This window comes from Numida meleagris, chromosome 1, assembly GCF_002078875.1.
Source record: "Numida meleagris isolate 19003 breed g44 Domestic line chromosome 1, NumMel1.0, whole genome shotgun sequence".
NCBI classification, from domain to species: domain Eukaryota; kingdom Metazoa; phylum Chordata; class Aves; order Galliformes; family Numididae; genus Numida; species Numida meleagris.
In genome coordinates, this window is record NC_034409.1 from 6,344,117 (window position 1) to 6,366,971 (window position 22,855).

General features: G+C 41.1%; 2 protein-coding genes across 10 annotated transcripts in view; one reads left to right on the top strand and one right to left on the bottom strand.

The window, feature by feature from the left end:
- NUDT5 (nudix hydrolase 5) lies at positions 592 to 12,180 on the bottom strand. Of its 9 annotated transcripts, XM_021384383.1 has the most exons (12): positions 12,059 to 12,154; positions 11,033 to 11,124; positions 10,282 to 10,353; positions 8,095 to 8,203; positions 5,380 to 5,447; positions 4,208 to 4,260; positions 3,400 to 3,507; positions 2,788 to 2,883; positions 2,342 to 2,443; positions 1,950 to 1,958; positions 1,187 to 1,240; positions 592 to 930 (listed from the first exon to the last, which is right to left on the bottom strand). In XM_021384383.1, the coding sequence occupies exons 4-12, from the start codon at positions 8,155 to 8,157 to the stop codon at positions 821 to 823; spliced, it is 663 nt and encodes a 220-aa protein (XP_021240058.1). In that variant the 5' UTR covers positions 8,158 to 8,203; positions 10,282 to 10,353; positions 11,033 to 11,124; positions 12,059 to 12,154; the 3' UTR covers positions 592 to 820. The 9 variants fall into 9 exon arrangements, with proteins under 9 accessions (XP_021240058.1, XP_021240061.1, XP_021240056.1 ...); XM_021384386.1 differs by lacking the exon at positions 11,033 to 11,124 and having other exon boundaries at positions 8,095 to 8,200; positions 12,059 to 12,165; XM_021384381.1 differs by lacking the exon at positions 11,033 to 11,124 and having other exon boundaries at positions 12,059 to 12,165.
- Positions 12,172 to 22,855, top strand: part of CDC123 (cell division cycle 123) — a 38,129-nt gene continuing 27,445 nt past the window's right edge. The window contains exons 1-6 of the mRNA XM_021384379.1: positions 12,172 to 12,360; positions 14,218 to 14,289; positions 16,281 to 16,335; positions 17,132 to 17,164; positions 20,813 to 20,908; positions 21,344 to 21,450. Coding sequence (XP_021240054.1) covers positions 12,287 to 12,360; positions 14,218 to 14,289; positions 16,281 to 16,335; positions 17,132 to 17,164; positions 20,813 to 20,908; positions 21,344 to 21,450 — 437 coding nt within the window. The 5' untranslated portion in view covers positions 12,172 to 12,286. The remainder of the gene's footprint in view (positions 12,361 to 14,217; positions 14,290 to 16,280; positions 16,336 to 17,131; positions 17,165 to 20,812; positions 20,909 to 21,343; positions 21,451 to 22,855) is intronic.

Consider the following 22,855-nt stretch of genomic DNA (forward strand, 5'->3'; position numbering starts at 1 on the left):
AGTTTGAAAGCACCTTTGTGGTGGTGTTTGTGAAGGTAGGAAAACCTTTCACAAGATTTCTACTTAATTTCTGAGTTAAGAAAAATCTTCCTAATTATGCACGTTCATCCAAGTATATTTCAGAGACAAGGCTTGATATTAGCACATGCTTATGGTGACCTGTAGGTTCTAACCTTTAAGCTGTGGTGGTTGTTTGGATAACTAAAAGCACTGAAGAGTACACTGAAGACTGTGCACTGCAGGTTTGCTGGGCAGATGATGAAGTGATTAGATTGAAGTGCAGCCTAGCTGTGTGCATATGCCCAAGGGAGCTGAAGAACTGCAAGGCTCTTCTAGTAACCCCATACCTTAAACAGCATCACTTACCTGGCTCCTACACCATTCTGGTTTGCACTAGTTTGTTTTGTTACTGTCACCGTCATTGTCAGAGTCTCTGTTTTCTTAAACAGTGCTTGGATCCAATGAACTAATTTTCTCTTACCATGTAATTTGGCACAGATGTGTAATGAGGTGAACAGGCATTGCTACCACACCAAATACAGTCTTCCTTATACTGAAATATCAACGTAGTGATGAGTAATCAAAAATGAGTCATTTTGAAAATTAAGCAACGTTTTTATTTTGATTATTCTGCCAAGGCTAGATAGACTAAACATAGGAAATGCTTATTGTCAGTTAGTTCCAGGTAAAAATATCAGAATCATTCCTACAAGTATTCTTTTTTTCGCTCTACAAGTAAGGAACCTTTATTACAAGAAGAGTTACACTTCTAAGCCATCTGGACTGGAGGATTCTCAGCTATATTTCTTACTGTGGAGTTTTAGAACTTCATGAAAGGAACTTGGAGCGGTTTCTCTGTTGCACGCTTCAGGGCCAGCGCGTAAGTATAAACCCTGGCATCCACTGCAATATGCTCTTCTGCTACTAGTTCTGAGAGGCAAGGGAAAAGAAGAAAAAAAAAAGTATGAGATGCAGTTACAACTTTCCTCAAACTCCTATGTCCATTACTAAAATGAAGAATAGAATTATTCATGCTAACGCTTCAGGCTGCCAGTAATTCTGTCATAGGGCCAAGCCTCCTGCAGCTTTTTGTTTAAGACATAGAATTGTGAAGAGCTATGAGAAGAGATGCTGACGGTTACTTGAAGCTCACATTAGTGCATTGAATGTGTCAGAAAGCTCTTACCATCAATTCTTTGCAGTAAGTCGTTCTTTGGAAGTGAAATAACTTCTACAAATTCTAGGTGAGAAGAAGAAAATATTAAACACCTCTAAAGCAGTGAACAGTAGAGGAAGTCTATCTCAGTGTCCTACTTCTTACAACCTATAAGAGGAAAAAAACTAGCTTAATAATCATCACCGTCTAAAAGCTGTGGACCTTCATGTACCATAAAAAGGCTCACTGCCTGAGGGAAGGCGGTGACTGGGATCATTAACAGATTTGTTAGAAGGAAACTGGGAAAAAGCTGGCAGCTATGGAAGGTGAGAACCCTTCTAAAAGGAGACTTTCTCCTGAGAATGGAAAATCTGTTGAATTGGACTCTTGTCTGGCTGAACTGGCGCAGCAAGGGATTTTAGATGCATTTGAAGACCAGAACAGCACAGTTTCTAAAGACAAAAAGGGTTGCTGTGGGTAAATATGTTAGCTTACACCTGCCTAGTCTGTGCAGATTAGTTGCCTTTCAGGACTTGAGTTATAGCTGTTGAGGATTCGGTTCGTATTTCGAGGTGGTGGTGCCTTTGGTGTAATGCTTGAATACAAATGAATACAAGTGATAATACCCCACAGGAATTTTCATGTCTGGGCACTAGTCAGTCTTGTGCATGTTTGACTTGAGTCAAGAGATTAACCAAGCCCAAAAACCCCACAGTTTTAACTGACATCTGTATGTAAAACCTACAAACACACTTGATCTTACTGTTACCGGGAGCACAGCTATGTGACATACCTCCATCATCTGTAAGAAACAAAAAAAAACAACACACGGGTTTTGAAATACGTGAGAATTTACAACTAAGAAGCATTTTGTTACCTGACTGATTGTGAACGACACCATAGTTACTTCCACAGCAAAGGAAGATCTTTTGGCACTCACTGAAGTTTAGCATCTAAATTTCTCGCTGTGGATGGATAAGCTTATACTTGAGATTTAACCCCTGTGAATTTAGCAAATAAACATGGGTCTGCTTCTCTATGCTGCAGGCTATGATTTGAAGGCTTTATGTACAGAGTCTAAATCATCAAGGATGAAAGGGAAGAATGTGGTGCTAGGTGTAGTTCCATTAAACACGTTGTTCTGTTATCTTCTAAGAATTTCCTTCTAAATGGTACAAAACTCACCAAGTTTTTGCTTAGGTCTTGTATTCTCAGCATCGTCTCCATTAATGGTAACGCTCACGATGTGTGTTGTGCTGTTTGACACACCTGGGTCCAAGCAGAGTGCTGTGAACAGCCAAACATCAGATGATCGTTTTTCAAAAGCAGAGGCCAGGCATCTCGCCATTTTACAAAATAACTTCCATCCAAATCACAATTTTTATGTAAATGATCATAATTAATAGCAATGTTTTTCCCTGTAAATATCAACCTTACGTTAGTCCTGTAGGTTTAACAGGAGCTCAGCAACTGACTCATCAAGGACCAAAGTCTCATGGGTACAGCCATGGGATACAACCCTACTAATTTCTGTAGAGTTTTCTCCATAGATTTTTTTCCTTTGGTTTAGTGTTTTGTGTCATCCATCAGAGAGAATTAGCTTTGGAATGGAAAGACAGAAAAGCACAGACCTGGAGTACATTCAACAACTTCCCCTTTGTAGCCAGTTTCTTCCTCCAACTCTCGCAATGCAGCGCTTTCTGCAGTCTCATTTTCCTCAATGAGGCCTGTGAGGTAAATAACAACACAAGAACAACTTAGAAGTTAGCCCTTACCCACATTATCCATTCTGTGATCAAGTCCAGCTTTACAAATGAGGTGAAATGTCCTCATTACCCTATTTTTACGGAGGAAGAAACTGAGGCTTTAGGAAGGATTCAAATTCCTGGACTCATCATTGCTGCTGCCCATGTCTTCAGCTGATTGTCTACAGTATCATGCTATCTTCCCAGAAGATGGCATTAACGTTCTCAAAAAGGAGACGAGTGCTATGGCTCTTATAGAGAAGAGGAGAGGAGGGAAATGCAATAGTCTCTTACCAAACTTGTACAAAATGTGTCCAGTCTCCTAAAATGAACTGCGTTCCTTTTGTATGCTTCACTATCAAATACTGCTGAAGAGCACACTGAGCTATGGAGCACCATGGATTTCTGGTTGGACCACTTCATAAAGATTGAAACTCCAAGCACACCTAAACACGGTTAACTATTAGTGTTATGTAACTGAGTGTTTCTGTCACTTACCTGCAGGGAATTCCAAGCAGTAGCCATTAATTGGAGGCCTGAACTGTTTCACTAGGACGATGCAGTCATAGTGGAGAGTTCTCTGTAGGACAGCTATCACTGCCACACCTACGAGCAGTGACAGAAGATGTAAGCACGTGCTATTTGAGTATAACAAAGTGAGCATTTAGTGCTAGATCCAGGAATGAACCTAAGGACAGGAGCACTGCGCCTTAGAGTGGCAAACATTTAGATGGCTGCTCTGCAATCCTGAATTGTGAATTTAAACTCTTTATACCATGCAAGATGAGAGAGAAAAGCCCCAGATGAGATCTTCAGAATACCTCAGCCAACTAGAGGGAAGTGTGCTAAGCAAGACTGAACCTTAGCCGCCCAGTAGCTTGGGAGGCACTGTCTCACCTGCAGACGCTATCTGGAAACCACCAGATGGAACTCCTTCCTACACTCCTTTCATGTCTGATTTATGTTCATCTTTTGCCTGAAGTACTGTATGCTAAGCCCTTACAGCAGACCCAGTTTGTGAGTCTGTGAGCTGATCTGCATTAGGGCATCCATCACGTCTTTGCAATTCTCTCATAAAGTTAACGCAGTGATCTTGGGAAGACACTCCTAGCAGCAAGGTTCTGATTGCTGAGCTCTTCAGTCGGTATTTCAGGAGAGCACTCTTGCTCAGTGCTATGGCTTATCCTGCAAGCCCTGCTGAGCTCTTTGTTTGTCACAAACATTGGCTCTCAGACTGCACTGTGAGTTTATCAGAACTGTCACAAGAAAAACGCTAACAAACAAACAAAAGTCACCACGGTCTTACCATCAGCTGAAACGCTCTTTTTCTTGCCAACACGCTTTACAGTTTCCCAAGTTCTGTTCATTATAAAGAAAGCAACAAATAGATTTAATCATCCATTTTTTGTAAGTTGTCCTCTACCCTTGCGATTTTCGTTGGAAAGCAAAATATGCCATTGTTCAGTGAGGCACAGCAAGAAAGCAGCTGGCTGTAGGTAACCCCTGTCCTGTGAAGGCCATATCAGATGTCTGTGATAGAATGTTGTTTTGCCTACTTAAATGACAGGGGAAATAGATACCTGGTAATCACTTAGGCTCACTAAACATAAGGGAAAGACATACATGATTGTCACAGAACAAATCATATAAAAGTGATACTGGAAAAGTGCAAAATGGAGCAATTTATGTATTTAACATGTCAGATTTTGTTAGTTTTGAAAAGAGACCATGTTCATTCTATCTTTTATCTTGCTTTCATACGATTTATAATGTAAGTCATTGTGAACACAGTTACTTGAACAAGAGAAGCACACAGAAAAGAAAGACAAAAGAAAGACAAACTTTTTTCTCAAGATAAGCAATGGAATGAGTAAAATCCCAAAACCCATCAGCTATAAAAATCCTTTACAAAAGCTCCAATCTTTGCTATTTCTTAAAAGGACACTTTGCTGATAAATAGGGAGGCACTAGAGAAAGCAATCAACATGGAATGTAATACATGATGAGGTGGTAAAATAAAGCCATGTCACTAAAGCATACGAAAGAACTGGACAGTCATGATAACGTACAAGAGAACAGTAACTTTTCAGTACTATGCAAGGTCCTGCACCATCATCAGTGAAAACGAAGCCCTTAATGAGGAAGCAGAAAAGCCAAAGGACAGATTCACCAATCATCTCTGTCTATTTGCATTGCTAGAACTTGCTTCTGTACAGCATCTGTGTAAGGAGCTGGAAATGCAACGTAAATTAAGGTCTAATGAGCCCCAAAAGATTCAGGAGCCACATATGATCCCACATGCTAGCATGTCTGCTAGAGGACAGACTTTTTTTCTCTGAACAAGTTGAACTATAAAGGAACGGCACAATAAATAGATTGTCATGTGTTGGGTAATGGGTTTGTAGGGCTCATATTCTGGCTGGGCCACACAACTGGGAACGTTAGAGGAATCTGAAAATAATCCAGAAGGATGATTACCTGGTTTTACCAGAGGCATCAGTGTAAGTTGTTTCCTCAAGCTTCAACCATTTTCTTTCTACAATTACCTAAAAATAAAGTATTCTTTTTAAAATAATTTATAAGATTAATCTCAAAGATCCTTGGGTTTAGGGAGAGAGAAAACACAACTTTATAATTCTTTCAGAGATAAAATCTCAGCATCAGAATATATGCAAGAACACTTAACAACTTCCTGTAACTATTGGGGGAAAAGCATTTATGCCAAGTTCTTGAATTGGAATAGGAAGTAAGCCTAGTAACTTCCTTTAACTTGACTTTTATAACCACGTTTCAGTGAATTCCTACTGTCTAATGAGAAGCATTGCTGAGAGTAATGGAGGATGTATCAGCAAGGGGAAGAGAAGTTCTGGAAAAAAAAACCCAAACCTACAACATGAAATTATTGCAAAGGATTGAGTCCCAGAGGCTGTTCATGTGGTAGACATGTTATAACCCTCTAGTGCAGGACAAAGAGCAAACAGGACAAGTGTTAGCCACGTGGATCATGAATGTAAATTGAGACGTTCATCAACCAAAGGAATATGTAGAAATGAAATGTAGTACATGGTGCAGCTATAACCAGAGTACAGACACACAATATAGCATCAGCTGAATGCAGAATGGAAAGCAGGAGTGACTCAGGTGTCCAGTAAATTATAATGGAGCTGGGTAAACTCACATAATACTTAAAATGAGTTCTTCAGGACAACTTTTTTGATAGGCAATTGAAATATCAATAGCACCTCTATGGTTGTAAATCTGGCCACAGACATTTTATGTAGAGGGAGCTACATTTGTTTTGAAAAATGTATTTCCAGGGCTTTCTTTCTAAAGGATCTGTGGTCACAGAAATAGCAGGAAGTTCATTATGTTTCTTACAGGTATGAGAAGTAGTTCTGTTTGGAAGCATTCAGGTATATTTTAAACAGCTTTGCATTTGCTCCTAAATCACTGCAGTATTAAAGCACATTCTCTCATCCAAAAGTGAAAGAGATGAAACTCGTATCCTGTTGGCTGTCCAAGGTGAGGAACCTATATACTTCAGTTAAACAATACAGGCAAATATTTTGTATTAATGAATTTTGTTAAACACTGCAGAAAACACAAAGAACTATTGGCCGTGGCCTCATTGCTGAAGCATTTAACAGAACTGGCAGATCACTGCCCCATCACCAAGTTACTGTTTGCTAAGCAGAAAGGGAAAAATAGCTGAAATGAGAAGAACACCAGTCCTCTGGAGTCTGAGGGGAAAAAGAAAGAACTAGCTGTAAGAAATCAGACACAGCCAAGCTCCAAAAAGACAACTGAAGGAAAAAATGTAGATTCTATGCGTACAAAACAGTAGAATACTGTTAGCTATTACAATTCTATTACAATAGAATCTACGCATAGAATAGTCAAAGTGTCATGTTTTAATCAGGTACTCTTTTAAGTACAGCTTTTGTCCTCTGCTGTCATGGAGCAATAATTAAAAAGTACTACAGGACATGCAGCATAAATGTTTACATGGGAAGTAAAGTCAGGCGAAGCCCTTGCTGCTAACTGTCTTCAGGGTGACAAAACTGAAAGCTGACAGGTGTCCCTATGAGAAAAATAAAATTTTATTGTCACCCATATTGGTGGGTGCACAATTAAAACCTTTTAGAAGCTGGCCTAGAAGCATAACTCTTGCTTTGCAAAAGTCTGTATCTAGGTTCCTAATGGGACTTTTCAGGGTGTGTTCTACGAACCACACTCAGTTTTAGAATAAGCTATATTTATTGCTTCACGTATCGCTTTGATGGGCAAAGAATGTCATCTTTTGCTCACAGTAGCTGGACTGTGGCTTCCCAGATGCAGGTGGAAGATCAGCAGCTGCTTTCATGCAAGAAGATACTCTGACATCAAACCATGTAGATGCTGAAGACATACAGAAACACTTCAAGTATAAGGGAGACTGGCAAATGCATGGTATACATTCTCCACAAGTAAGCCAGAAAATTATTAGAGAAGGAAAATCATTTTGAAAATGTAAGATCTAATTACAAACTTCTAAATGACACTGAAGAATGCAATGTTACAAAGGAAAAGAGATACGATAAAAAAAGAGCATACAATTGATATGTTACCTGAAAAAAGCATGTTGTAAGATCTAACCAAAATTGGTAACGAAAAGTGAAAATGCTCCAAATAAGCACACAGAAGTAGCTCTGAATTGCTTTCTGAGGACCTAATATTTTCTGATTCTGTGAAGGTAAGATGCGAGTACGATATTTTCAAAGCACCTTAATATCTCCGTAACAATGTCTTTAGAAAAGCAATCATCTCATCCCAAATCCTTCCAAAAAGTGTGAAAGAAGGCACAGTTCTAAATTTTAAGGCAACTCTCAGTGGCTCATCTTAGAGGAACAGATAACAAGGCTCATTTTCACAATCCACCCATTTCTACAGTCTAGCAGAGGTACCAGCATTATTTCCTAACATTGAAAACAGCCTGAACAGACAATACACGAAACAACTGTAAAATCGGAAAAAAACAGAAGCTTAAAAATGCCTGAACACTCTTCGACCTTCAGGAACAAGTGTTTCCTCTGAACAGGTTTTACAAACCCTTAGCATCTATAGCATTTCTTACTCCGCACTCACAAACATTTTGATCAGTCTCAAATAACTGTTATTCAGCGATACAATGTGTCAAAACCAAACACGTTATACCTCTTCTTTAAGGACGAATTGCTTAGCAGTTTTTGGAACTTCCGTGGATGTCTCAGCTGCCATTTTCAGGAATGTCAGGCTTTTCCCCTCCTGTGCAAAGTCCAGTCTACTAGAAAACAAAGTCAATATTTGCTTTCAGAGTAAAGTTAAAAGGTTCATTTCTGCATTCTGAATTAACAAATGAAACTTGCTAGAGAAAGTTAGGAACATGTGATAGCATGTGCAGTTCACATTTTCAGCTCCACCTGATTCAAAGGAAGTTCGGATCAAAGCCCTGACTTACACAGTTGGTAATAGTTCTATCAACTACAGAGCAGCTGTACTGGCTGAAGATAACCACTTTACCTGTTCAAAGGTCAGACACACACGGAGACAAAGTTGACCATTTTAGCTGAATTGTTTCGTTCTGCTCAGAGATGTGCTCTGGCTATCATAGAATCATAGAATGGTTTGAACTGGAACAGACCTTAAAGAGCATCCACTTCCAACCCCCCTGCCATGGGCTGGTTGCCCCCCACCAGCTCAGGCTGCCCAGGGCCCCATCCAACCTGGCCTTGAGCACCTCCAGGGATGGGGCACCCACAGCTTCTCTGGGCAGCACTGCCAGTGCCTCACTGCCCTCTGAGTAAAGAATTTCCTCCTAACATCTAAAGTTAATTTCACCTCTTTTAGTTTAAAATCGTTCCCCCCGTCCTATCACTATCAAGGCTGAATAAAAAGTCTGTCTCCCTCCTGTTTGTAAGCACCCTTTAAATACTTCAAAGCTACAATGAGGTCTCCCTGTGTTTTCTCGTCTCCAGGCTGTACAAGACTAGCTCCCTCAACCTTTCTTGCCAAGAGAGGTGCTCGAGCCCTCTGATCATCTTTGTCACCTTCCTGTGGACCCATTCCAACAGCTCCACATCTTTCCTGAGCCCCAGTCTGGCACAAGTCTAGGTAAATGACATCAGTTGCTCTTACTTTGTCTACTGATTCCATCACTCCGTCATAGAAGGCTGCCAGATCACCTCCTTATCTTGTGTGAGCCTTAACATAACTTCCAGGAGGATCTGCTCCATGATCTTCACATGCACAGAGGTGAGGCTCACTGGCCTGTAGTTTCCCAGGTCTTCCTTTCTCCCTTTCTTAAAAAATTGGAGTGTTGTTTCCCTTTCTCCAGTCACTGGGGACTTCACCTGACAGTCATGACTTTTTGAATATGATGGAGTGGCTTGGCAACCACATCAGCCAGTTATTTCAGGATACTGGAATGTGTGTCATCAGGCCCCATAAACTTGTACACATTCAGTCTCATCAGGTGGTCTTGAACTTGCTCTTCTCTTACAGTAGGAGGGATTTTGCTCCCCCTGACCCAACATATGGGGTCAGGGACATGAAAGATGTGGGAAGCCTGATGGCCAGTGAAAACTGAAGCAAAGAACCACTGAGAACCTCAGCCTTCTCCATGCCCATTGTTGTCAGTACTCCCTTCTCATGTATCAGAGAGAGTACACTTTCCTTGACCTTTCTCGTCTGACCTATGTACATACAGAATCCCTTGTCATTTTTCATATCCTTCGCCAGGCTCAGTTCCATATGTGCCTTGGCTTTCCTACTCTGACCTCTACATGTCTGGATGGCATCTCTGTACTCTTTCCAGGCCACACATCTCTGCTTCCACTGCGGATGTGTTTCCTCTTTATCCCTCAGTTTAACCACCAGGTCCCTGTTCAGCCATGCTGGCCTGCTGCCTCTCCTGCTTGATTCTATATATTGGGGGATAGAGAACTCCTGTGCTTTGGCTTTACCAGGCCTGATAGCCTCTTCTTGATATCAAGAATGTGGGCACTTGCAGGTAGCCCTCAGTATCCAGCTTCAAAAGTATAAAAAAAAATCACATCCCTAAATACAACAAATAGATCTCCAGTGTTTGGAAAGAATTATAGCTTTTTTGATTGACAATATAAAGCAGTCAAAAAGAGTACAGTGAACCATACCACTCTTCTTTTAGCAGACTGAATAAATCTTCCTCTTTTAGTCTCCTCTCAAAGGAAATTCTATTCCACTCTTCATCATAGTACTTCTACGTTGACTTGCCAGTATCAATGTATCACTCTCTCAAACACAGATGACCACAGTTGTACCCCAAATCTCCCACCCTCTCCACGCAGACTTATTAGTGCTTTGTATAACTGCATTAATACTTACTATATCAATTACAAATACATCCTAGGACTTCATCTCATGCCAGAAGCTCTTTTCAACACAGCTTGTTCTTCTCTGCCATGGACAAATTCAGGGATAATTTTTGACTAAAATTACAAGTTATTGAAGACAGCTTCACTAATTTGAAATAGCACCGAAATCTAAAATAGGTGAAAACGAGACTCATCTGTATCAGATCATGTAGTGTTGATCTTTTCCACTAGTGGGTGCAATAATTCTACGTATGAGTGGCATTTTAAACAGATCTAACAAAAAAAGTACTTTTTTTTTCAAATCCAACTGGCTGTATAGAATTGAGAGTTGAAATACCACCTGGTTAGTCTAAGGCTGTAGTTCTGCTATCTGACATTAGTCAAGGGTGCCCTGGAAAAAGTGGCAGCACAGTTCTTTTTCATCAACATTTGTTGCAAGCGAAAGTTGTATCTAAAGCTGCAATGTAAAGCCCTGCCTGAGGTTTCAGAACAGCTGTTGTCTCACAGCTCACAGACAGGAAGGTGCCCTCTCATAAATTTACCACTGCAGCGTTTGAGTTAAAAATGTAACAATGCAGGTGGCACAGCAGCCAGGAACCTGATTACTTGACTTACGATTACATCTGCGAATTTCAGTTTTTAACAGTTACTAGTAAAACTTTAAGAATGCATCAGAATGCCCACATTTACCAACCTGCTCAGCATGAATCAATAGTATTTGAACTATAAATTATAGAAGAAAAAGCTTGGCCCACTTCTACCTTCTCTGATGACTTTGATAGCTAGCATTACTGGGCACTGCTGGCAAACTGCTACTTGTTCCATTCATGTCACATGAGGCTCGAATTCAGACCTGAAAGAGTTATACTGTTCATGAAACGTATAACTTTATGCCCATTAATTGTTCCCTTACTGAGTGATTTCCTTCCACCTAACATCTGTTTGACATCAGTTTCTAAGTTATCCTTCACAAAGGTTAAGATCTAAAAGCAGCTGTGGCTTGTGAATCAGCTAACAGAGTGGCCAAGCTACTGGGGCCTATCCAACTCCCACTAGATGGATTAGCTTTTCTAAACCTCTTTTCAAGTGGAATTTATCAGTCCCAACTACATAACCCAGCTAACAGCAACCAGGTTTAATGGAAACTCAGCAGTGCTGCCTCAAGGCAAGCTCAGGATCAAACACAGGGTCCCTCCCAAAGGCGTGCAAACAGGACACCGGCGGTGTTTTATGGAGGTGCTCAGGCTGGATGGAGCCTGGGCAGCCCGCTCAGCTGAGGCAACCAGCCCAGGGCAGGGGTTGGATCCAGCTGGCCCAACACGATCCTGCATCTCCCTTCCAACCCACACCGTGATGCGCTGGTTACAAGCAATGAATCCAACAGCACATGTGTGCTCCAGATGCACATCACTAAAGTGACCAAAGCCACTTTTACCCACTGATTCGTTACCGAGTTGCAGCTGCATTTCAGCAATACCCTTCTAACAACAAGATGGATCGGTGAGAAACTGACAGGAGAGAGGCGAGCGGCGGGAGAAACGCTTCATTTCTGCTCTTGTATTTAGCTGTGTGCATGACTGCTAAATACTACTCAGGGCTAAATAAAACAGGGATAACGAAGTGGCTCTTGCCCTACAGATTAAAAAAAAAAAAAGAGAGAGAAAAAGGCAGCTCTGTACAAGCAGAAGTGGGTTAGCAGCATCTTAGGAGGACTGAGGACAGCCTCAGATTTAAGGAAAGCACTGAGAAGAAGCAAGCTGGCCTTGCCACGAGGGGACAGGGCTTACACCCAGCGTTTTCCTCAGTAACAGCGTGGCGAGGTGGAGAAGCGCGGCGCTGACGGCGGCGGCCGAGGAGGCGCGGGGCGGGGCGGGACCGCACCGGGGCGGGATCGGGGCGGGCGTGTGCGCCGCCGGTGGCGGCCCGGGCAGCTCCGGGAGCGGCTGAGGAGGTTCCGGGCGAAGCGGGAGCTTCCGGAACGGCAGGGAAAGGAGAGGGCCGGGCTGCGTGAGAGGATGAAGAAGGAGCAGGTGGCACGCTGCCAGTTTTCCGTGTGGTACCCGCTGTTCCGCGCCGTCACCATCCGCAGGTGAGGGGCTGGGCGGGGGCTTCCCGTGGGGCTGCCTGCGGGGCGGTGCCGGCTTGGAGATCGGCGGAGTGAGCGTGGGGTGGGCTGGTGCTCGGAGTCGGGCTGAGAGCTGAGGTTCGGGCCTGCGGGGGCAGGACTGGGCGGGGGGAAGCATGGAGGCCTTCAGCTGGAGCCTCAGGAGCCGGGGGCTGTACCCGCACAGCAGGCGGGCGCTCCCGCTGGGCTACCCGGAGGCGTGCTGGGCGCACCCGGACCAGCTGGCTGACTTCGTGCTCACACGTATTTTGGAAAAAACGCAGCGGCTTCTGCAGATCCTGATCGCTGCAGGTGGGTAGGAGAGCCACCAGCGACTCAGGAAAGAGGAGCTCGAGGAAAGTACCCAGGTGGATCCAAAAGCAATGACGTTAGGCACTCAGAAATCAAAATGTTTGATCTTTTCGTGAATTTTAATGTTGAGTGAGTGTCTGTGTTTAGGCAGCTTGGTCAAGGCCAGGCTGGGTGGGATCCTGGGCAGCCTGATCTGCTGCCTGATGTAGTGGGTGGCAGTGCTGCCCGCAGCGGGGGGTTGCAACCAGCTGATCTTTGAGGTCCTTTCCAATCCAAGCCATACTGTGATTCTAATTTTTTGAGAGCCATGCATGTTCACACGCTTGAGGGACGGGAGAGACCTAGACAGGCTTGAGCAGCGGGCTCTGCTGAACCTCATGAGGTTCAACAAATCCTAGTGTAAGGTCTTGCACCTGGGTCGTGGCAACCCCCTGTCAGTACGAGCTGGGATTGTAAGGATGGAGCACAGCCCTGCCAAAAAGGTCTTGGGGGTACTGGTGGACAGCAAGCTGGATGTGAGCCAGCAATGTGCCCTTGCAGTCCAGAAAGCCAACCATATCCTGGGCTTTGTCAAAAGATACATGGCCATCAGGGCGAGGGAGGTGATCCTGTCCCTCTGCTCTGCACTGCTGAGGCTTCACCACCAGACGCGATCCAGATGTGGAGTCCTTGGTACAAGAGGGACATAGACCTGTTGGAGAGGAGGAGTCCCAAGATTATCCAAGGGATGGATAACTGTCTCCTAGAAGAAGAGGCTGAGAGAGCCTGGGCAGTTCAGACTGAAGAAGAGAAGGTTCTGGGGAGACCTGATAGTGGCCTTTTGGTATCTAAAGGGGAGCTGCAGGAAAGAAGGGGTCAGACTCCTTAGCAGGGTCTGTGGTGATAGAACAAAGGGAAATGGTTTCAAACTAAAAGAGGGGAGATTTAGATTGGATATAAGGAAGAAATTTTTTACAATAAGCGTGTTGAGGCACTGGAACAGGTTGACCAGAGAGGTGGATGCCCCATCCCTGAAGACTTTCAAGGTCAGGTGGGACAGGGCTCTGAGCAACCTGATCTAGCTGTAGGTATCCCTGTTCATTGCAGGGCAGTTGGACTAGGTGGCCTATGGGGATCCCTTCCAGCTCAAAGGATTCTATGATATTCGGTACACTAAGTTTATATAGGCAAATTTAAATTTGCATCTCAGAAGAGAGAACGTTATTTTGAACAACATATTGGCCCCCTGCACTGTCCGCACATCTTTTCTTTGAAACAGTTTGAAGAGGAGGAGTGGTTTTGTGCATTTTTATCTAAAATTTTTGTCTCTTTCTTTTTCCTGTACTTCCCTGTAGGGAAAAAGGGAGTTGCTTTTTGGGAAAGAGTGAGGGGGAGAAATAGAAATGGGTATTTTCATAGTGTTAGAAAATAAAGCATACTACTGTTGAGGTATGTTCCAGTAAAAAAGAATTGTTAAACTCTTTGTTTTAGTAAGTAATATTATTAGTAAATTACTAAAGTAATTCTCTTTTTTTTTTTTTTTTTTCCCAGTGTCATACTCCCTCTACCAGAGAATGTGAAAGAATATTTGCTGGATGACGGAACACTTGTGGTTTCTGGAAGGTAAAGAGTGTTTACTCTCCACCATGCAAGCATTAATGCTGTTTTATTGTCACAATGATATTTGTATTCACATATTGTAACTTACATAATTAATTTTGTAAATTTGACCAGCCTTGACTGCAGTAAACCTTGTAATGTATGAACATGTGTGTGCACAAACTAGTGCTGTTAATAAAATTTGACTTGCTAATGCCTGATGCAGGTCCCCAAATCTGTACGATGTTCTTGATTCCAGACAAGGTAGGGGCAGTTCTTTTTATTTTTTCTTTCAGAGCCTAGCAGTTCTCAGGTGTCAGCGCCCATCCTGAAGAAGTTTGGTTGCTTTGGTACAGTTGATTGCAGCTCAGTGGTTTGAACGGTGCCGCAGCATTCCTATGCCTGCAGCCTCATGCAGGGGTGAAGTGTCCTTACTTGAGTAGAATTCTCAATAATATAAATCAATTATAAAATCTTACTATTTACTGAGGTTATATAATCATTTGCTTGCATATAATCAGTGCATATGATGAGGCTGAATGTACTGTCTGTATACCTATGCTAACATTCTGAATGAAGAGTGAGATGGGTATCTATGAAAAACAATTGATGTGAACCCAGGCTTTATTCTTTGTTTTCTGCTTAGAATCTCACTGTATGGCTTCGTTATAAAATGATTATTGCATGCATGCATCTTGTTGGTAACCAGGCTCAAAGGAGTTTCTCTCACAGAGCTACCAATTAGACTGTGTATATAAGGGAGCTACGTCTAATACGTACGTAATATGTACTCAAATTGAAACTGTTTAAACACTTTGTAAAGATGAAAAGTTGGAATTATTTTTAAAACTATTTTGGATAAGAAGCAATGTTGTCACCTTCTTCTGCGGAACTTTGTAATTGATTTAATAACGGCCGTTTAATTTGTAATCAGACTTCAGAAAAGCTGAAACAGAGTTTGAGTTTACAGCTGCTCTGTATGAACAGGTTTGGTATCTCGGTGCAATAATGGACATCTGTATAATTGACTTAAGTTATATTAAGATAGTTCCAATTTAAAAATCTCTTTTAAAAACTCATTTTTCTCTTGAGTTGAACTTTCTTAGCTAGAAGTCAATGTGCTCTTCCTATAGTCAAGGCTGACATGAATTTTAAACCTCGGTGAGCCTCTTATCTGAGCTCTAGATCTCAAAAACCTAATGGACAGTTTGATCCCTGTGGAAGTGCATTAAGGAATGTACTGCAGAAATGTGGCTTGTTGAAGAATTGACTTTCTGCTAGCAGCACTTAGCTGTGGAGATGTACATTTGAGTTGAACCTGACTGCTATGCTGACTTGCCTTCTTCTTGTTCTTCCTCTGCCTTGAAGACCACTCAGTCATGTGGGCTGAAAAACTTCAAAAGTCACTAAAAATTTCAAGGGAATATTTGCACTCAAGTGCTTCTCCCAGATATGCCAGTGTGTACAACAGCAAATCTCACCTATATAGAAAAAGGAACTTTCCACAAAGAAGGAAATGTCTGTGTAACCTTTTCAGGTCGGATCTTCTGTGAGTGGAGTGTGAGGATGTTTTGTTTTCAGAACCAGCAGTGTGTAGGTCAGCATTTGAAACTCAAATTTCAGAATTTTTTGCTTGAAAAGGAGCGTGGTGGCAAAGCTTAATTTAAGTTGATCTTTAAAAAAAAAAGTGCTACTGTGTGAGTACAGAAAAGATCGAAAAGAATGATTAATAGGGTGTGGAAAAGCTTGGATTACGGTGTGAAGAAAGTGATCTCTTCATTGGGAAGAATCCAAGTGTTTTGGATGGGGTGCAAGTCCAATGCCAGGGTGTTTTGTCTTCAGTTTTTCTGTACTGGCTTGCTCCAGTTTTCTTTGTTGGGCTTTTGAGGCTTAATCCTCTTACAAAAGCATTCTGAGATCTGCAGCTGGTAGTTGCTGTAGAAGTATAATATATAAGGCCAGTTCAAACTCCAGTGCTCATTTGTTTTTTTTTCCCTGCTTATTTTTTGGTTTAGAGAAGATCCACCAACTCAGACTCAAGAGGGGAGTGATGATGCAGAGGAAATACAGGTCAGTAAATCCTCAGCTTTGTTTTTCCTCTTGATGTTAATATGTAACCATTTCTGCATGCCTTACAAGTGAGGATGGTACTTTACCAAAATAATAATCACATGATATTTACCTTGAAAAAGTTTACAAACATCATTATTTATACTGTGCCATCAAGGAAGGTTTAAACTGTTTCTATGCTCTTACCAAATTTTTTTTTTTTCTTGTTAATTACATTTCTAATAATGACTAGGGAACACTGTAAGATACTGGCAATGGAAAATATTGCTGTTTTATGCCATGAAAAATTAGGAGGAGTGTATTTAGAGGAGTTACTTCAAGAAACAATGAAAGTCCTTAAGCTGTAATAACTCAGAAAGATATTCCAGAATTAAAACAATGCTGGAAGGTGTTATAAATGCAAGTTGACAGAGGGTACAAAAAAGGTGAGAAAGATAAGTGAGACCAGTGGATTGTGGGTTTAATGATGGAAGTGTGGGAGGCAGAGACAAGGTTTAGATAGGAGAGACTCCACAGAGTTCTGAAGTGTCCAAGTCTTCAATATAAATCTCAATCATCATATATAGGTGTTGTCTTTTGTTTGTACATCGCAATAGTACTTTTGTTGAACGTACACAATTTTTTCTGTCTTAATGTATAACTGTAATAATTAGAGGATGGGCATATAATTCTGAAGAAGAATCAGGGCAGTGATTTGTACATGTTGTTGGAAGCTGCATAGATTCTGTTGTTCTCATAAGTTATAAAGGATGTCAGAGGAAACCAGTGACCTTGAATTTGTTCTTGTTCTTAACAGTGGTCAGATGATGAGAATACTGCAACACTTAAGGTAAGATCCTCTAAAATCCCGGCCTGTGGGTTTGTAAGCAATATTCTTTCTGAACCTTGTGACACAAACCTGTGGCCAGTTCGGGCTATCTGCAGTAGTTAACGTTTTTCTGATCATTCTCACTAGATGGCAGTGTAGGTGTCAGCAACCTTAAAAATGTTTTGCTAGCTTAATTGTATTTAACTAAAAATAAAGTGCTTCTTTTCTTCATTCCCAACAATCACACACTTTTTAGAATATAGGAAATGAACTGAAGCATTACTCTAAATATAGCTGTCTTTTATTTTCACCACTTTGAATGTCTTCCAATTACTTAATTGAACTGAATGCAGAAGAAATGAAACCCCTACAGCTCAGTTTTCACGGGTCTTCTCTTAGACCTTTGCCATTATTTCCTCCTAAGTACCTTGCTTTCTATTGCCTTGTTTCCCCTCTTTCCTGTTTTCATGCTCTCTTTGTGCTGTGCCCAGCTTAGAATCAGGATTGTGGAATCATTAAGATTGGAAAAGACCACAAAGATTATCTAGTCCAACTGCCAGCTCATCACGCTCATGCCCACTAATCCACATCATGATGGATAGCAATTAGGATTGCTTAATTTTATTTATTGACTTATTTTAAACTAAAACCAAAAAGCTTGCTGTTGCCCTGCTGTTGTCAGAGTTAATACGCCTGCACCACTTGTCTGCTGTTGTTACTGCTGCTTCAGACGTGTAGCTCCCTAATGTTCAACATAGTGTTGGATTGAGTGCAGTATAAACATCTCCTTTGAGTTGTGCGTATGCTAACGCAGAATTTAAAGCATAGATTTTAAGACTGATACGTGCCAAGTTGGCACATACTGCCAGATGTCTGCCTTAGACTGTAATTCAGGACAAGGATTTTGATATTCCTCTTTTGCAAAAGTTGTGTTGTGCGTTCCTAAGGACGTAATAACAGACTTTGGAATCAGGTTTTATTATAGTATACAACACAGTACAAAGACGCTTCCTAAGATGTGTTATATCCCCTGGAAGGGTACAGGCCAAGTGATTTCAGTTTAGCCAGGTAAGGATTGTGTACTGTGTGTGGGTTGCAGCCCTACAGCTCCAGTTTTACTGGGATGTACTTTACTTTGGCTGGGATGTAGTTTGCTGTCTTCAGAGCTGCCCATATGGTGCTGTGTTTTGGATTTGTGACTAAAACAGTATTTATAACACACAAACATTTTGAGTGTTGATGAGCAGTCCTTGTGTAGCATCAGAACTTCCTCTTTTCTGTCTGTGTCCTCATTTTCTCTCCACTGATTAGGCTGGGATTGGAAAGTGTAGAGGAGGGGATGGAGCCAGGACAGCTGACCTGAACTGTCCTAAGGGATATTCCATACCATAGAAAATCATGCTCAGCAGTAAAACAGGCAGAGGAGGAAGAGAACTTCAAGCTTACAGGGTGGCATTTGTTCAGAGAGCGGCTGGGCTTTGTCTTTCATCAAACTAGCAACTTTGAAAATGTTTGATTATGGGCGTGGGTTGTGTCTGTGGCTATTTCCAACAAAAATACACCAAAAATTCTAAAAGGAGAATTCCACAACGTGCCCTGTACCTTCTTGTAAATGTGTGAGGTGATCACTCTGAAGACACCATGTCAAATATGCTTTCTCTATTTGCAAACTATGGGCTGTTCTGAGGATAAAGAGTGAATGGGAGTAGTCTCCTGTGCTTCCAAGTAATGCATGTTACCACTCTGGCAGTGATGAAGAGAATGGAGAAGCAGCCTGTCTAGAAGGCACCAAGCTGGGAGCTGCACCTGGGGTCACCACAGAACGTAGGAATGGATCAGGCAGCAGTGTGGAAGCTGAACAGGGAGACAGCAGGGAACGTGATGTATAAAGAAGAGCAGGGCAAGCTGTAGACTGTTCTGCAGCCTAGGGCACTCTGTTTTCCTAATGATAAATCCTGGGTTATAATTGTTTTCCCCTCTGGTTTCATTGTCAGGGAGCTGTTAGGTGGGCTGTCACTGTGGTTATTTCTGTTTGGTGCCCCACCTGAGTCAGGAGGTAGAACTTGTTTCCCTTGCCTCTTCTATATTCTGAAGAGGAGTTAGAACATAGGATTATATAAAATCGTGTTTAAAAAAGGGTGTTGCAAAGTCAAACATCCAGAATTTGGTCAGTGTTAGAATTTAGCTTACTTACGCTGCCTCAGAGCTGTCCTCTTGTGTAATGTTTCTTCACTTGTGTTAATGAAATAACACGATAGCAACGTTTTCCCAGTGTTTTTGTATGTACTGGTATTACATCTGTAGTGTGACTCCTGACTTCCGTCAGAACAAAAGGTCAGAATGCACTGCGTGAAGAGTTTTACTTCTTACTGAAATGCTTTTTTTTTTTTTTTTTCCCTTAGAATTGACTGAAGCTCTAGAAGTGAAATAAAAGAAATGCTTATTTCAGTTTTTCAAGTATGGTTTCCCACGGAGACTAGATAATGTACTAAGGGAAGATCGGGGTGTATGAAGTTCAGTTTAGGTCGCTGTGCTTCTTACTTTTGTAAAATTTATTTACAGTGAGTGCGCTTTGTGAGGGGCTGCAGAATGGATATACCAGAATGTATAAACTTCTTTCGATCACTTGTGTGGATGTGAGTGCTTTGTTTTAGAGATCAGTTGGCTTTAGCCTAGGAGTTATCTTTGGGTTTAATTTACAGATATAGGTAGAAATAGCGTTGGCTTTAGATTTGTACGTCTTTGAAACTCGTCTCAAATACTTTCCTATTATTTTAAAGGTCAGCAGTCAGCTTTTTTCTACTGCACCACATTAAGAGTGGGGTTTATAGCTTCTTGGCATTTTTTTCTCCTATCTTATGTTTACAGTATTTGCAATATTCTTTATAAGTCAAAGTTTTCTGTTCCAACATGTATCTTTGCAGTCTGCCCTGCCTTTTGATGCAAGTTAGCTTGTATTATTAAGCTACTTGAAAGACTTTATTCAAAGTATTACTAGAAACACTTTATAAAACCAGAAGTTAAATGAGCTGTCCCTCAAGTTTTCTCCAAGTGATTTATTTGCTGTTGCTCTCTTAGTAAATTCCTCCATGCAATTAGAGAGCTATTACAAAATGGATCTGGTTTTTCTACCTTTTAATACCTTGACAGAACGCTACAATATTTGCATTTTTTGCAAATATTTCCATTTTTTAAGGTGATACTTAATTCTGAACAAACTATATGTGAAAGCTTTTTCTTTGAGTTTAGCAAATCTTTTTTTTGTATATGATAATCCACCATCAATTAATTAAAAACAACAACAACAACAGAAAGACTAGATTTGTATTGAAGGTCTGTTTGTATGACTTGCAAGTTGGCCAACTTTGTTGATGAATGTTAGGAAGTTGTGGGTTTTCCCTAAAGTTCTTGGAATCTTGTTAGTTATGAATGAGAACTAGAAATACATTTTCAAGTTGCTCTGCTTTAAAGAAAGTCACAGTTAATTCCTAAGTGATTTGGTTCTACAATTTTTTTATGTTTGTGAAGGACTTGGTTTCCGATTTTTGGACAAGCTTATTCCTTCTACAGAATGCATTCCCAGTGGCATTTTTATGATGGTTGCACTTTGTTTGCATTAATTACATGTATTAATTTGTTTTCCTTTTCTTGCTCTTGTTCCTTGTTCAGGCACCAGAGTTCCCAGAGTTTACAGCTAAAGTTGAAGAAGCAATAAGTTCCTTGGGTGGCAGCGTTTTTCCGAAGCTGAACTGGAGCGCTCCGAGGGTAAGAGTGCTGACTCCTAAAACTTGTAACAGATGCTATCACACAAAACTTTTTGGTTTATCTTAATGCATTGCAAAGTAGAGCAGACTAGTGAGCCTGATAAGGAAGGGAGTGATAAGTGACATCAGTTAAGTTTGATACAGCAAGTTGTTCTGGTGAATTAGAGCTACATGCTGTGTTGTTTGGTGAGCCCGATGCAAGATTGCACTATCTTCCTTACATAACACCCAGTTATCCTTGTTCTGGGTTACAGCATAACAATTCTATGTCTCTGTTAACAGATGATGAAGCTTTCCTCAAAATCCAAAAGTCTCTTTCTGCATGTATGTCAACTGTGCATAATGTTTAGTTCTGATGGATTAATGGCTTGCATTACTCTCTACTAGTAAAGTTGCATTTTTGGACAGTCCTTTTCTTTTTCTTTTTCCTGTTTAGGATGCTTACTGGATAGCAATGAATAGCTCCCTGAAATGTAAAGCTCTAAGTGACATTTTCCTCCTCTTCAAAAGTTCAGACTTCATTACACGTGACCTCACTCAGCCGTAAGTAGATTTATAGCAGTCTTATCCATCCCAAAAAACCCTAACCCATGGAGGGTAATTTTTCAGTACCTTTCAAAGATCTTGTTCTTTACGGAAGAATAACAATAAATATTTGATAACACAGATTCATAGGCAAGTTTAAAAGTTGTGAATGAAGTAAACTTCAGGTACAGTGAGAAGTTGGTTGTTCTTCAATACTTTCTCCCATCTCTTTCTTCCTCTTTTTCTCCCTGCACCATACAAAAATAAATTCCAGGCCCAGTTTATTGTGGAGAATTGTGAGGCAGATTATTGTCAGTGTTACTTATTGTAGTTTCTCATAAACTGGAGTTGTTTACCTAATTTCAGTGAACAAGAGAGAAGCAGGCTCCATTTTCTTCTTATTCTGAATTGGCTCAATTTTGATGTGTAAATAAGTGAAAAGCAAAACAGGATGACGTGTAGGAGTACAGCATGTGAAATGACACTACGGACTAAGACCATTTTTATTGAGCTCCTTTCCCAAGCAAGTGGTATTTTAATGTTTTGGGGTGATTTTTTGTTTTTTTTTTTCCTTCCCATCAGTCGTGGCTTTTTCTTCTTGATAGCTAGTTTATTATTGCTGGTTTTCATGGCAATACACATGACTTTACCAGGTGCCCTTCAAATTTTAAAGCCATTGAAGTTTGTGTGGTGCCCAGAAGGAGCCTGGGACTTCTGCTAAGCTGTTGCTGCAGCTCCTGTGGATCCAAGGTCTCGTAGCCTTTGAACAAATGCACTCCAGGAATTGTGGCTAAGGGTGATAGTTACAGATAAACTTAAGAATTCATTGTGCTCGGTGTTTATCTGCTCGCATAGTTCAGAGAATACTCAGTTGTATACGAAGTTTTCTCGTGTAGTAACAACCTGATTCGTGTAACTCATTTCTGAAATACAGACTTTCTGGAAGTAAATAAAATTATTGGAATTTAGGGTTCTTGTTATTATGATTACTGTTATTTTTTTCTCTTAAAACAACGACCCCCTCAGTTTCAAAGAGAGCGCCATCCATGGCTTGATATGTGAGGAATCATTTGCCAATAATTACTCAACGCTTATTTATATTTCTGCAATATTGAGGGGGCTGAATCAAATTCAGAGGCCTTGTTCCAGCTAATCTGTAGAGGCTTATCAAGCATAGTAGTCCTGTCTTATGTAGCTAATGACCTGGTAAGAATTGTATTGTCTAAACATGGAACGATTTGCATTAATGCAGTGCCACTGCTGCCTTCCTTTTTGTTCCTGTAACTCTAGTAGCACTTTTTTTCCCCTGCAGTCTGTTGGTGCATTTGAAATAACGAATAGATAACGGCATCCTCATCCTTATCTCTGCATTTATGGAGTGCTAGTAGTGCTGTCAGTCCAATTCTGATAGTAGGTTTTACGT

Coding starts and splice junctions, on each gene's coding strand:
- NUDT5 (XM_021384380.1), bottom strand. CDS start 8,157: ATGGCAGCTGAGACATCCACGGAAGTTCCAAAAACTGCTAAGCAATTC. Junction 5,448..8,094: donor AATTCGTCCTTAAAGAAGAG/GTATAACGTGTT, acceptor CTTTATTTTTAG/GTAATTGTAGAAAGAAAATG. Junction 931..1,186: donor CTTACTGCAAAGAATTGATG/GTAAGAGCTTTC, acceptor CTTGCCTCTCAG/AACTAGTAGCAGAAGAGCAT.